The following is a 15,275-nucleotide window of genomic DNA, read 5'->3' on the forward strand; positions in this document are numbered from 1 at the left end:
GCATTTAATTAAAAAGGCAGCTTAAAATTATACTGATTGGCAGCCCAAAAAGTTCCGGGGCTATCAAATGGCTCTTCACTTCATGTTAAACGAAGTGAGTCAGCTGCGTGCCACAGTGATTCTATCGGCTTGGAATGTCGGCAGCTCTAGTTCTAAGAACCATGACATTCAGTGCTGCGGTACACAAATCATTTAGTATACAAAGAATGACGTACCGTACTAGAAATAATCGAGCTGTTTCATTGCCGCTGTATTGAAGCACGTGCTGAGTCACTCATCTTGTTTTTTTCAGATTTAGGTTGTAACTTAGCTAGTTATGTGTCTTAGCTAGTTATGTGTAATTACAGCCAACAAAGTATTGTATTACCCGATGCTGTGTTGTTCCTGTACAGTAGTTATTTTCTTGTCGTTTTTTTCTGTCTTGATGTAATTCTCATCATTCCCGCGTTTTTGTTTGCTATAAAGCCTGTTAGCCAACCTATATAATTAAGGTCTTTTGCTCGATGTAAGTTTCGCCGCTGCATTTGTAGAAATGTTTGTCTTTTCTTTCGCAACCACTCCCCTCTGTAATGCCGTTTGGCCCTGAGGGTATTGCAAATAAATAAATAAATAAATAAATAAATAAACTTTGAAGATGGAATATGATAATCTTGTTCTTGTTTAACCGTAAATTGTAGCGTTTGAACCACTATGACTATTACGGTGACTATCTAGCTTTTGTAAAACCTTGACTGCAGAATTGACAAATCAGTGACTAACTTTGTGCTTTTTTTTGGTGCATGTGTATTTTAAGTTCAATGAAAGATCCAGATGACAAAGAAAACGATTGTCAACTCTAAGGATAAAATTATGTATTTCCTAAGCAATATATTGCACACAGCATTGTGGTTATTTTAGGTAATGTGAGATGTCATGATGGTTCTTCAGACCCATGTGAAAGAATGCATTACCCGAGGTAATCAAACAGTGAAACACTTCGTTCTTTCTTTAATCAAATGTGTATGTTCCGTGGAAATAAATTTGCAGACTAAACATGAAAGAATTGTCAATGCTGAATATATGATAATTCTCATTCGCAAGCGATATATTGCACACATATCTGTGGTTATTCAGGTAAGATGAGGTGTCATGATAATTCCCTAGGCCCTTCCTAAAGACTGCATTAGAAAACAAATAAAACCCAAAATGTCTACAACATACAGACCTCTCCTCAAAGCTGCCCCCCCCCCCCCAAAAAAAAATAACCTCACTAAATCACCGAAATGTGCTGCATTCACGAAGTCGTAGCCCAGCTTTTAACATAAATCGGCAAAAATTGTGAAGCTCAGTCAGACTCACACTTCAAATATATTTTCCACCTAGGGCTCAATCAGACTCAGGCTCACCAAACAATTGCTGACGGGAAATAACTCGGACTCCCACTCCCAAACATTTTCTTCAGCCAAGGACCGTTGGACTCATTCAGACTCATGGTCAGGTTTTATGGCTAGTTAACACCGGCTACTACCAGTGGTCGCGCGACCATTTGCAACTGGTCGCAAACAGTCGCGAACGGTCGCAAAGCGACAGCTTTGGCTTGTCGCTTTCTGACCGACTTTTCAGTCGCGTGACTGCAGTCACAAATTTCCGGAACCAATCAGCATTGCCCAGAAAAGACGTCAGCATATCTTTATCTCTGGGCTTGTTATCGTTGTTTTTTTCATTGCGCTGGCACTTCGTGTCGCTAAATACAAACGAGTGTGGTCCTCTGGGTCTGTGACACCATGGCCACCCCGGAGTAGTTGGCTTGGACATGGCAGCGTGCCATCGAATTGACGTGGCGGCATTCACAAGAAGCAAAACACCGTCAAAAATAAAGAGAAAATAGACTTTGCACCATCTTCCCCGTATTCAGAATCGTTTTTTTTTTCTGTGAGTGTTGAACTTGTCTTGCCACCGCCTTCAACGCAGCGCGTTCGGAACGCGTTTGTGCTTCATGCCTTGGCACCGCCTAAAGACACTGCGTTCGAAACACGTTTGTGCTTCATCGAATGTTGTGGCAAGTCAAGTAAAGTTCAAGGAGCATTTATGAATATGTAGAATTTTCGGAAATACTCCTCGTTGTCTCAGCGCAGCTCGGGAGGTAGGTGGCTGGCATGGACGGCTAAATCTCATGAGCGAAAGGACGGTACGTCCCATCCACCACCTATTTTTTTTAAGACGATAGTCTATTCTGGAGACCTTCGACGCAGAAATTTTGGTCTGTGTGTCTGTCTGTACAGTTTTCTATTTGTCCGCCCTTAACGGTGCCTCTACGGCATCAAAGTGGCCAAACGATGCTTCAAATGACTGGACCCCATCTGCAGCGGCCACCAATATTGCTCAAGGTTCAGCGTTCGTACTTGTGCGATTATCAATTGAAAATCAATTATTGCGCATATCTGAGGCACCATAACAACACGTAAATATCATGTATGTGTATTTTTCACTATAAAAGGCATATATAAGTAATTCTAAGGACCCTAGCGTTTATCCCGCTGCGCTGACCATGCAATGCCTGCCCGAAAAAGTGTTTCCGACGCTTTGCTAAGACGACATGGTGGTGGCACCTACCTGTCACCTAGAGTTCTACACCTTATCACCTCAGAGATGGTCACGCATGCCGCGTGCTCCGTTTTCCAGGATAACTGCCAGATAAGGTTCATATCCCACGTGTGACGTGACTTGATGCGCTCGTTCACCTCCGCTGCACGCTTGAGGCACTCTAGCGCAGCGTCTTCAGAATACCATTCACCGCTTTTCTTGCTCAGAACATCAAATGAACGTTTTGTTCGCTCTCTCCAGACGTACGACAATTGTCTTTCGACGACGTTTGCAGTGTAACATACAGAGACGGAGCCATTTTTTTAGGCCTCTGTGCAACCAGCACTGACACCATGGCATAGTGCATCAGAGTCATGACTATATCTTGTTCTTCGCTTGAATCGAACTCTTGGTCGCTGCTAGGAATGCTGTGCGAGAACGGACGCAAACAACAAATGGGGCGTGCTCCATTCGCTACGCTCGGTGATTAGCTGATCGGCGCTGGTCTCCAGAGTTCTCACTGATAAACAGATCCGGACGTGACTTCCTGGTTTTGTGATTTCCGCTCACTGACATGCAGGCTCTGCCGGTGTAAATTTTAGTCGCTTTTTTGCCGCCAGTCGTAAATGGTCGCGCGACCGGTGCTAATCGCCGGTGTGAATTCAATGAAAGAGAAGACATGTAACCTGTTCATTGTAACCTGTTTATTGAAAGAGAAGAAACGTAAAAAATATTCATCCAGAAATTATCAAGTTGAGTTAGCGGGGGAGTTGTTCGAGGCATCCTCTGGGCGTTTTTCATGGTTCTAATAAATAAACATTAAAATTAATGAATGACACTGCTTCGAAACGACTGTGAGTAGACGTTAGTATAAAAGCCAATACCCGTAAGGCTTTTAGTCATGCTCAGGATGAGTAGACAGGAGTATGTCTATCAAATGACCATTATGACCTCTGCCCTTTTCAGCTTAACTAGTCTAAGCCGGTCGAATCAGAACAAGTATAGCAGCTTGCTTCCAAGACGACAGTATTCGAGGTAGCTTAATTTTCTATACAACTGTGTGATAGCTGCGGATATAAAAGCTAGCGCAATATTTTGATAGCAATTCAGATTAGTACATTTTGAAACATTCTTCAATAAAGACTATTTTTCATTCGTATTATTTTTACACGTTTGATCAGTTTAAAATATCTGTACGCTCATATTGCCCTGGATTGATTGACCTCACTGCCTTTTTTTCTCTACCATTCTCTTCTCATATGTACACTGAAAAGACTGAAGCTAGTAGACACATAATACATAATAGGGTATACACTAAAATATTTTCTCACATTTTTACACATATCAAGAAATAAAAACGAACTGGTTCATTTTGTTTCACTTCGTTCAAAAACAAAACCACAGAGCCTTTTACATGATAAACCTTCACCTTGGGCATATGCTTGCTGCTTGCAAAGCGTACTTTTGTTGCGATAGTTTACAAAGTGAGGAAGGAGACACGAACATCAACTACGAACTGATTTATGAACTGAATAACGCATTATGCCGAGCGATATACCGAATTATACCGAATGATAATGCACGGTTCAGTAAAAGGCCAAACGACAACTTGAGCAGAAAAACAAGATAAGTGCTGCAGTAAAAACATGAACACTCCGAACATTTTTAAACAACCATAAGTAATAGTGCACATAAGAACATTAACCACAATCGAGACGCCATGGTGCCTCTTATGCTTCAGAAAGACATTATTAACCTGCGATTGCCACTGACGCGTTGCTGTCTTCTGCAACATACAAAGCCTCGGGCATTGTTTTTACTGCAAGAAACGTTTCTCGAATCAATCATCTGATGGATTACGCAAGAGGCCCAGCCTTCTGTGTGATCACCTAGAAGGAGGAGGGGGTAGCAAAGTTGCCGCTGGTCCCTTATCACAGCTGACTGGTTGTTTAGCTCACCACTAGATGAAGCGAAACGAGGCTCGGATTGCTTTCGCTCCCGCTTGAACACGCTGCAAGCCCCCACTGTTCTCGCAGGCCACGTGCTTGCGTGTTCCTTTGCATATTTTCCCAGAACGAGCTGTTCTGGGAGATCATGACCGATCTGAAAGCTCTCAGTGTATAAAAAGAGAACCTAATTGGCAATACTTACAAGATCGAAGACGTAATCTAACATTGAAATTATTCTATTCCATCTGTAACAAGAAAACAAACATTAATCCTTCAGAATATTTAAAACCAGTGCATTATCATTCTTCTCGTCATGACCGCAAATTTAAAGTGCGGTCTTACAACCCCAGAACGGATCTGTTTAAGTATTCTTTTTTTCCACAAGCCATTGTCGAATGAAATATGTTACCAGCTGATTTAGTCAGCCGCAAGACTGCGGATTCATTCTATGAGGCACTGTACCCCCCACAATAATGCCTAAGATGGTGCTGCGGGTAACCTTCCAAATAAAAAAAAATAAAAATTGACAGTGTCGACGCGGTGAAAACGTAGTCGGGTCATGTACGTAGCACTTTGGCAATCGGCGCACTGTATGTAAAACCATTTGGGGTTTAACGTCCCAAAACCACCAAATGATTATAACAGATGCCGTATTGGGGGGGGGGGGGGGGGGAGCTTCAGAAGTTTTGACCATCGGGGATTCTTTAACATGCACCTAAATCTAAGCGCATGGGCCTCACCCGTTTTCGCCCCAATCGAAAGTGCAACAACCGCGGCCGGGGTCAATCCCGTCGCCTGGGGGTCAGCAGCCGAATGTTTTAGGCACTAGATTATCTTGGCGGGTCCCAGCGCAGGACTGAACCGCTTTCCTTTTAAAGGCGAAGCATTTCTTAGCGAACTTGGGGGACTTTGAGCGTATCTATCTATCTATCTATCTATCTATCTATCTATCTATCTATCTATCTATCTATCTATCTATCTATCTATCTAGCCGCTTACGTTTGGGTGTTCTCGTGGTCAACCCCTAACTTGTCGTGGACCAAAATTAGCATGGGAGGGTAAGATGGTTTGACGAATATGACGCGCTGGTCAAGACATCAATAATGTCACAATCCCGTCGCATACGTCGTCAAACACTTCCCGCCAGACGGTGGCACATACTTACGGGCGGGTATGTGCCAGAGATGATTGACAGTATCTATTCAGGAACGACGAGAACACACGCGGGCAATTTCAACGCGTGAGCGTTAAGCAATACCCGACATCGGTAGCGTCCTTCAACGAAGATACTAAATGTCAGTGTTAAGAACAACCTGACATAGGCAGCATTGGCCACCCGACCGATGCAAATAATAAACTTAAGGGTCCCAGCAGGAATCAAACCGAAGCATTCTGCGTGGCAGTCAAGCATTCTACCACAGAGCTACGCCAGGTCTCGAAACTACTTTTCTAATAGACGATAATCTTCGTGAAACGTCAGTAGTGGTTGCAGTGCTTTCTACCCAATTCTATAAACATTGCATATGTAATCCTTTCATACAGCCGTCATGTCGGGTTAACGTTAATTGTGGTTAGGTGCCGTACGGTGAGGTTGATTTATGTAGCACTGTCCAAGGTCTGCATCTTCGCGAGCATCAGCGCTTCATATCAACTTCTTCTGGTGTTGCTAAAACACATTTTCAGCTGACATAGTTGGGCAAGTGGAAATCTGGCTATATAAACATCTGCAACTCTTCAACCTATGTCTCTGCATGCAACATTTGTACATATATTTAGCGTCGTTTCATAACGTGTTGCTCAATAAAAAAACGCAACACGGTCACCTTCGCTCTGCGCGCTTCACATAAACTTCCAAGGTACATTGGATCTGCTGAATTTTTTTAACTTTTGCTTTGCTCTCACGACATCTGCGCCGATGTTTCTGGCATGCAATACGACAACTATTACGGGCGAGTGTGTTTTCCGCTAAAGGCCACAATGTATCGCGTAAAAACTACAACTGGAAAGACAAGTTCGCGCAGTGCCGTTCACCGCCCTGGCAGGAAAAAGGGCAAAGCTCCAGTCGCTTGGACGGGCCGTGCTTGCTGGGTGTTGCGACTCGGGTGCACGTTAAAGAACCCCAGGTGGTCGAAATTTCCGGAGCCCTCCACTACGGCATCTCTCATAATCATGTGGTGGTTTTGGGACGTTAAACCACACATATCAATCAATCAACGTTGCACGCCGTGCTAAAGCCAGTGTATGCATTACCCAATAGAGCATTCCATTCGAACCACTGGAGTGTATTTTTATGCTTTCTAGCGCTGCTCTTTTTATGATTGCGTTGAGTTTTTTTTTTCTGTTGCTGATCAAGCCCACTTCTTCAAATCTTCTTTTATTATCTTTCCTTGAAGGTGCTGTTTACTAGAGACTCTATGGCACACCCGGGACTTAACGTAACATCCCGTAACGGCTACTCATGAGACTGACTCATGACTCATGAGTCATGTAATGTCCCGTTCATTCACGTGACAAAAATTATCACGTAATCACTCCCGGAACAAAAATCACCTAATAATATGTAATCACTAATCGAAGGACAATAAGTGACGCAACATCGAGAAACATTCCCGTTAATAATGATCACGTAACATCGCGTATTCAGTCATATATTCAAAATCGTGTAACATTTTCCAAGTAGTGGTAGACTAAATATCTCGTACCATGCAGCATGACATGTTCGTGCAGTAACCACGCGACACGTGAGCAGAGTCTTTAGCCAATCAAAACAGGTGATTGATAGCCAATTCTAGGCACACTTTGTAAAACTATCAAAGTTTTCTGGTTCTATCAGAATGTTGGCATTCCTACTAAACTCAGCTAGGTATAACACTAATTCCACTGTTGTTGATAGCCATGCGTCTCTGCTACTATCTGCCACTTTTTATTTTTACTCTACTCTTTGAGAATCAAATATAGGCAATTATCCGAGTGGCATGAAACTAATCCTAGACGCCATCGAAGGATGCGCAAGTACACTGCCGCGCCACTGTTCCCTGTGGCTGAAAATTGAATGCCTCACACGGTGATCACTCATGTTTTCTGTTTCACATCGAAAATCGAAGGCGTTTGAAATCCGGTGTTGCATTCTCTATCGGTATATCATTTTTCACCTATTTCGGTCGTAGAAACGGTGATATTCAAAGCATTCATCAAGTTTTTTTCTTATGCTCAGTCGAGCTCATATGAAAAGAATGTCAAAATCAGCTGGGCCTTGCAATATGAAAATGCAAGCAGTAATTGTAATCATAGACTATCGATCATGAAGAATAGGTTAACCGCCTAAGTATAACAATATCAAAAAATGCTTAAGACGTATTCTTTTTACGTGTGCTTTGCAAGAAGTGTATATAAATGTGCCTGTCCGCTGTTATGAACAAGAAAACCTTGTAGTGTAATGACGAATGGAGAGGCTACTACGCATGAGCACTTTAATCTTTTCGGCCACTTTCCCTTTTCTTCTTGCAGTGATGCACAACGACGGCCGTTGGTGCGCCCACTCTGCCCCTCCTATGCGCCCCGGCCGACCTCGTCCTAGTTGCATTCCGCCTGGTTGTTTCGGAGGCCTTGTTAACGCTTTAAGAGGACCATGCGGTCCCCAACAACCGCCTTGTCCAGCACAACAAGCTGTTAGAGGGCAGCAACCCAGCGGTCGTCCAGTACCCATTCCAGGATTGTCTCCTTTATCATCTCCTGGGTCCTCTTCAGATTCATCTGTCGGATCACCTGTTGCATCACCGATGCCGGTTGTGCGTCAACAAGGTGAAATGCATTCAATCGTTCATGCTGACTTTTGATTGCCTGACAGCGTAGGAATGTTTGACCAGTTGGCCACAGTCCTAATAGGCTTTTCCCTTCTCATCAACAAGTTATTTTGGGACAACGTGATCTGGCAATATAGCAGGGCTTCTGTTATAAAGCCGAAATATTTTCATGGCTCTTAGAGGTGGTGTCAAACAGTCTTTCCATCCGAGTCCTGGAACGGTGCCAGCTGTGGCCTTTCCCCAACCCACAATATCAAAGTTCCCTGTCAGCACATCGGTGCATATTTTAACAAATATGTAGCCAAAGCTGTGGCCTGCTCCCTCGCACTCATCAAAACAAAAACGAAAAAGAACCTGGAATAGTTAGTTTATAGGCAAAAGGCGTTCGACTAACACTTTAGAATTGCCCCGCCGCCTTGGTCTACTGGCTAAGGTCATCATCATCATCAGCAGCCTGACAAAGTGGCTAAGGTACTCGGATGCTGATCCGCACGTCGTGGGATCAAATCCCAGCTGTGGCGGCTGCATTTCCGATGGAGGTGGAAATGTTGTACTCCCGTGTGCTCAAATTTTAGTGCACGTTAAACAACCTTAAGCGGTCGAACTTTCCGGAGCCCTCCACTACGGCGTCTCTCATAATCATATTGTGGTTTTGGGATGTTAAACCCTACATATCAGTCAACACTTTAGAATTTGCGGTGTCAAGTTTAAGTTCGGAAAAGCTAAATTTCTCACAGAAACTTATCAAAGTGGAAAACTATCAACATATTTAATTGATTAATCGACACTGCATTACAAAGCAATATTTCTAAATGGTGGCTTGCAACATAACTGAAACAGCTAGCGGGATATTGTTTTTTTATACAGTTTTGAAGTACTGCGGGCATCGATGTTATGCAAAATTATACTGGAGTAAGGTGACCTAGTTTCATTTTTTAATAAGCAAAATATATAAAATGGCGTTCTTTATTAACAGAAAAAGTAGAACGCGATTAGTTTATTGCTAAAGGTCATAGAGACAGCAGTTTCGAAGTGCGCACACCATTCTCGTCGACATTTTGATAACTCCACGAGTACTTTTTATTTACAAATATAAATTTGATAATTTATTAGGTTGTCACAAACGTAAAAAATTGTTTTAGTTGCTAAAGTATACTAGAAAGAATATGCACTAGGTTAGGTTTGCACAATATCGTTTTATTAATCATGTGGCGCGACGACCAGGACAAGCTAATAACACAAGCAGGGGATGCCAACAAGTTCAATTAATTTGTTTATTCATTTATTTATTTATTACCATACCTTACAGGCTCTTCTTAGAGCATAGGGTAAAGAGGATAACATACAGGAAAGCAAAAAAAAAGAACGATGAGAACATACACGCTTGAACTATACAAATTGCATACTACTTAACAACGCCACTGATAACTAAGAAATTGAGTACAAAGAAAATGTCAAACATATGCACATCTACATAAATAGCTATGAAGTGATGGTAGGTGTATTGAAGGTTCAGTTGCTCTCGGAACACCTCGCTGTTAGTCACCGAAACTATCGCGTCAGGAAGATCATTCTACAACGACATTTCCTCTGGCAAAGCCGGATAGGTTGAATGCGTCTGTTCTTCCAAAAAGACGCATAAAGCTGCTTTGATTTTGCGTACGAGATGACCTGTGATCCTATGTGTGCAGAGAGCAAAGAGATGCCTTCATGCAAGGGATATACTTGTGAAACGACGCAAGGAGGGCAATCCTACGGCCAATTTCTAATGACTGTAACTCGATATCATGTTTTATTTGTTTAATACAGCTATGGCGTTGGTAGTTCTGGGTGATAAAGTGGGCTGCTCTGGTTTGAATGACTTCGATCATCTTTTTAAATAAAGTTGATGAGGGGACCAAACTGGAGAGGCATATTCTAACTGTGGACGTACAACTATTAAGTGAGATAGTTTTGTCTGATTAGTTCTAATGATTAGTATTGATAATCAGTCGCCAGCATTTTTATGCCTCACGCGTTGATCTGCTATAAAACCTGTGCGAGTTACATTGATGCCTCAAATCGAATAATAGGAACGTGGGTTGTGTTTCCGGCAATCACGTGGTACAACAAGAATTATCGTTTTCAGCTCAAAATTATTTGTTCACTCTGTTTAACCACAACCACGCGACACTAGTTCATGCGACAATGAACTCCCCTAAAATAGTCGTAGAGGCACTTGCCATTCAAGCGTGCGTTATTTCACCCACTTGCGATGAAGGTCACCCGAGTCCCTCATCAATGGCAAAGGGAAATCTCTCAGATAAAAGGCTCTTTACTGACTCTTAGCTACCAAGAGAGTCCGCGTATGCCTTCAAAGATAGTCTTGGGGATGGGAAGATAAAGTTCACTAAAACGAGTGAACCATGCTCTATTTCTTTTTTAAGTGAGTACAAGTCCACAAGGTGTTCCGCTACCTGGGCCAGGCCGTAGTCCCGGACCTCCGTCTCCATCACCTCCTGGTGGACGTGTTGCTGCCGCCGTTCCGCTACCTGGGCCAGGGCGTAGTCCCGGACCTCCGTCTCCATCACCTCCCGGTGGACGTCTTGCTGCCGCACCTGGTGGCCGTCCTCGCCTTGGTTCACTGGGTAATATTCAATATTGATCATTTTCGGTTATATGTCGTCGTTATGACCTACGAAATGCCTTTGCTAAATAGCACCATACCTTAACTTCACTTGTTAGATGTGAAGCATCTTATGGCTGAATTTAAACGCGTTTGTGGCGTGACCATCTTTATGGCGTATGCGTACCAGCTTGCCAAAGTACAGCAGAACGCGCTTACGTGCTAGTGCGTTCTGGCTTGTTTAACGAACCGGGTAAGGCGTTGTGGCTTCTCCCCCTTACACACTCTCAGCAATCATGCGATGGAATAGGGAAACGATATTCTGCAGGCGCGCGACGAATTAACGCGTTGCATCCTTGTTAGAACGCGCTGACACGTGCTAGCGCATGCGGGGGTGCATAAGTGGCTATGTAAGAGGCTGTGGCCTCTCCCCCCTTACACGCTCTCAGCAATCATGCGATGGCATCAGGGAACAATATTCTGCAGACGCGCAATGAACGAACGCGTTGTATCTTTGTTATAACGCGCGGACACGTGCTAACGCGTGTGGAGTGCATAAGTGGCTATGTAGGAGGATGTGGCCTCTCCCCCCCCCCCCTTACACGCTCTCAGCAATCATGCGATGGCATCGTGGAACGATATTCTGCAGACGCGCGATCAACCAATGCGTTGTATCTTTGTTAGATAGCGCGGACACGTGCTAGCGCGTGCGGGAGTGCATAAAAGGCTATGTAGGAGGCTGTGGCTTCCCCCTCCTTACACACTCACAGCAATCATGCGATGGCATTGGGGAACGACATTTTGCAGACGCAAGGTGAACCAACGCGTTGTATCCTTGTTCGAACGCGCTGACACGCGCTAGCGCGTGCGGGAGTGCATAAGTGGCTATGTAAGAGGTTGTGGCCTCTTATCCTTATACACCCTCAGCAATCATGCGATAGCATCGGAGAGCGAGATTCTGCAGACGCGCGATGAGCCAATGCGTTGTAGCCTTGGCAGAACGCGATGACACGTGCTAGCGCATGCGGTAGTGCATAATGGCAACGCCTCCCAGGAAAACTATGCCTGGAACGTCACTCTCTTTTCAATGGGGAGCCTCCTGCCAGCACGCAATCTCAGAGGCTATGCCTCCTGCCTTGTGTTGCGACCGGCCGGAGCGTGAGTCCGCTGGCTTCCACACCGCTCAGTCACGTGACATAACCGTACCGCTGTTTCACGTGACATAACGGCTGCTCGGAGGCAGCTGTGGGGATCTTCGATTTTTGGCTTCTGGCTACCCGTGGGCTGCTAAAGCCAGCCAGAGCGCGCTTGTTTTTCTCGGGCTGCTCCGTTTTCTCGGGCTGCTCCTTTTAATCACATTTGTTGTTTTCCGTGAAGCTTCCTCCTGTGAACAACGCAGTGAACTGTTGCCTGTTGACTGCTTCGTGTACATGCCTTAAAAGTTATGTACGTAGTACACGTTCGTACGCGCGCCTGGAGACAACTTTGGAGTTAATTTTTTTTCGTACTAGTCATTTGTGAAGCTGTGCCTGCTTTCTGTTCACTTAGCGAAGACGATCGTGATCGAACTAGCTTGCTCCGTCGTATGTTCGCGTACGTGAACCTCTTAGAACCTCTGTCCTGACTACGCGATTGATCTTCGATGGGGATAGAAGGCCCTAGATCGCGACTGTCAGTGATGCTCGCTGGTCGCGAACGGCGTGCGGACCCATTTCCATCTATGAGCCAGCATATGTGGTATTATATTACACGATACGGCGCGAGAGAAAAAAAACGGAGAATGGAATCAGAAATGTATACATCCTTTCGTGGCCCATTTCAACGTTGACTTTGTCTTTTTCACCTCTTTGTAGTAATGCCGCGCAGTACGTACTATGACCTAGTAGGTCGAACCAAAGCTGATATACATGACATTCGTTAATTTCCACTGAGGACTGAAAATCAGGCCAAGGCAAGCTCTAAAAATGGGTCGAGAACGTGTCATGCAAATGTTTATTTTATATACAATGCGCACTCGTGGTACTGATACCTGCGCATATCATCACCTTTAGACAAAAACGCAAGTTAGTCAACATGTGTTTGCGACGTATGATACGTGATAGCTGAGCAGGTATATATCTTCAAGCTCTTTTGGGGACATAATCACTTTCGTGTGACTTCGCATCGTGTTGCGCAGTGACTGATACATGTACTAAATGAGACGGGAGCTTGTCAAGCCGTCACCGTCGCGGCAGGTCACCTTGCATCGTTTTCAAGGCAGCGTGCGCCAGCTAGCTGTTTCGTTCGCGGACGCGGCGAGTGATCGTGCGAGCGTACAAAGTCGTACCCCAAATGCGTACGCTCGAGGATGTGGTTTCAGCTTTTTGGCGAGCTTATCTACGTATTTCCAAGCGGAAAATGCAGAAAAAAAAAACAACAGACACGCGGCGCATTGTTTCATTTGCTGCCATGACGGTACAGTTTGTTTACGTTTACGCTGGCTGTCCTGCGTTCGATTTTGCAACTTTCTGGCTGTCACCGGGTGGGCGCGTAGCCAGCTTACGTCATTTCCTATCAGAACCGGATGCAGCAGTAGCTTTTGCGGAGCTTTCCGCGGGTCTCCAGAACCAACCCAGGAATCCGAAAATCCAAGAGCCCCTGTGAGAGCATTTCTGTGTTCGCAGTGGGCAGCCATAGGAGAAGATCGCCTTCGTACCGAAGGGGGAGGGTAAAATAAGAGGGCAGGGCAGCGCGTTCGCGGCTCACCTTCCAGGCATAACTTTTTAGGAGCCGTTGATGATGGCTATGTAGGAGGCTGTCACCTCTCCCCCTTACACACTCTCAGCGTTAGATGATGAGAGACTGATGGCAACGTGATGGCACCACATCGCGCTGCTTTGAATCATGCGCCTGATGGTTCTCTTTAGCCGGACATGGTGTATTTTTTCTTTAAAGCATGAGGAATTTGTTAAAGATAGGCACAGATTTGATACTTCATTTACATTTTGTTAGAAGGACAAAATGTTAATATTTCTAAGTGATATATTTAGTATTTTAAAGTTCAATTTAATTATGATAGTTCGAAAGGCCTCCTAACACTGTGGAACAAAGTAACAGCCGACAACTTCCTTTAACTCTTTCAAGCGCGCAAATTGCGCTGCAGTCAAGTATGTTGTTGATAATATAACAAACAAAATACTGATAAACAAATAAACATTTGAAAATTCGCACTGGTCACTTTTAGTGAATAGGGTGAAGAAAACGGGCTTTCGCACTGCAATTATTTCTGCAACACTTTGGGCTTCGTAACACTGAAATAATCCCCTTTGCCTACAAAGTGAGGCAATGTATTCTGTTCTTTGAGCTTCTTCGAAGAAATGCTATCTCAAACTGCGAGCCTTGCAGATCAGCGGAAAGTGGCTGAGCAAGCTCCACAAAGCAATAACGCCTCTGCTCACTGAGCTGTTGTAATGGATGGAGGTTGACTTGAAGAAGGGTGCGCTTTGCCTGTCGCGACATAATCTTTCCCTGACTGGGCTCATTCAAAACGAGACGATGGCATGTGAAGCTACTTACCATGATTTTTTTTCTATGAAGTGCTTGTGGGAGTACGCACCGTGTTACACAAACCTTGCACGAGCGAAGGCTGCACAAACTACATATCTCTTCCCCAAAGAACCGTATGCAGGGCAAGGTAAAATCTTAACGCATTTCCACTTTGTATGGACAACCATTCCAACAATAAGGACAGCGCAAAACATTCTCTGGCCTAGTATTTCCAAAACAACTCTGGCAGTTTGGAGCATTACTAGTGCATGCAGTTTGTTCTTGAAACTACGTAATAAAGTTGTCGTATTTTTACGTCTACACCACGTTCAAAAGGCGGACGTGCATACACATAGTAGCGTTTCTTTGGGCTTGCACAACTGGTCTTGAGTGTTATTTTTACATGGTTTAAACAAAGCCTAATAAACAACTATTTTCCTTTCGCAGTGTTGCGGGACATGTGGAGACGTCAACCGGGTTTACCTGGCAGTGACCGTGGCTGATTGGGCCTGTTCTGCCCGACAGTCGTCAGTTCATGGGAACTAAATTGACCAGGAATGTAATAAAGCACTCTTAACTCTGATATGTAAATCCTGAGCATTATAACTTCCTCTTCAATGTGCAACACCTGTGGCTTCAAGCATGGGAGAAATACTTAGCCACGTCAGAAATGTGGGCTCAGATGGTGATATATTTAGCTATAGGCGAACGATAGCATCACACTCCGCAAACCCTAAACAATGAGCCTCACATCAGGTACACATCCAACGTTGACGGGAAGAATCGAATACTTGTCCCTGGTATTGGTGAAATTCTGGCGTTTTAGGCTTG

At 44.4% G+C, this 15,275-nt stretch overlaps 1 protein-coding gene across 1 annotated transcript; it reads left to right on the plus strand.

Moving 5' to 3' along the window:
- Window positions 1-7,900: 7,900 nt before the first annotated feature.
- On the plus strand, window positions 7,901-15,035 carry LOC142766872 (uncharacterized). The gene is made up of 3 exons (XM_075868077.1): window positions 7,901-8,312; window positions 10,741-10,941; window positions 14,892-15,035. Exons 1-3 carry the CDS (start codon window positions 7,955-7,957, stop codon window positions 14,945-14,947), a joined length of 615 nt encoding a protein of 204 aa, XP_075724192.1. The 5' UTR covers window positions 7,901-7,954; the 3' UTR covers window positions 14,948-15,035.
- The last annotated feature ends 240 nt before the right edge of the window (window positions 15,036-15,275 follow it).

The sequence above is a fragment of the Rhipicephalus microplus genome, chromosome 7 (assembly GCF_043290135.1).
Source record: "Rhipicephalus microplus isolate Deutch F79 chromosome 7, USDA_Rmic, whole genome shotgun sequence".
Classification (NCBI taxonomy): Eukaryota; Metazoa; Arthropoda; class Arachnida; order Ixodida; family Ixodidae; genus Rhipicephalus; species Rhipicephalus microplus.

Excerpts from the sequence above, each read along its gene's own strand:
- LOC142766872 (XM_075868077.1), top strand. The coding sequence starts at position 7,955 with ATGGAGAGGCTACTACGCATGAGCACTTTAATCTTTTCGGCCACTTTC. Across the intron at positions 8,313-10,740 it reads GCCGGTTGTGCGTCAACAAG|TGAGTACAAGTCCACAAGGT; the intron begins GTGAAATGCATT and ends TTCTTTTTTAAG. Across the intron at positions 10,942-14,891 it reads TCCTCGCCTTGGTTCACTGG|TGTTGCGGGACATGTGGAGA; the intron begins GTAATATTCAAT and ends TTCCTTTCGCAG.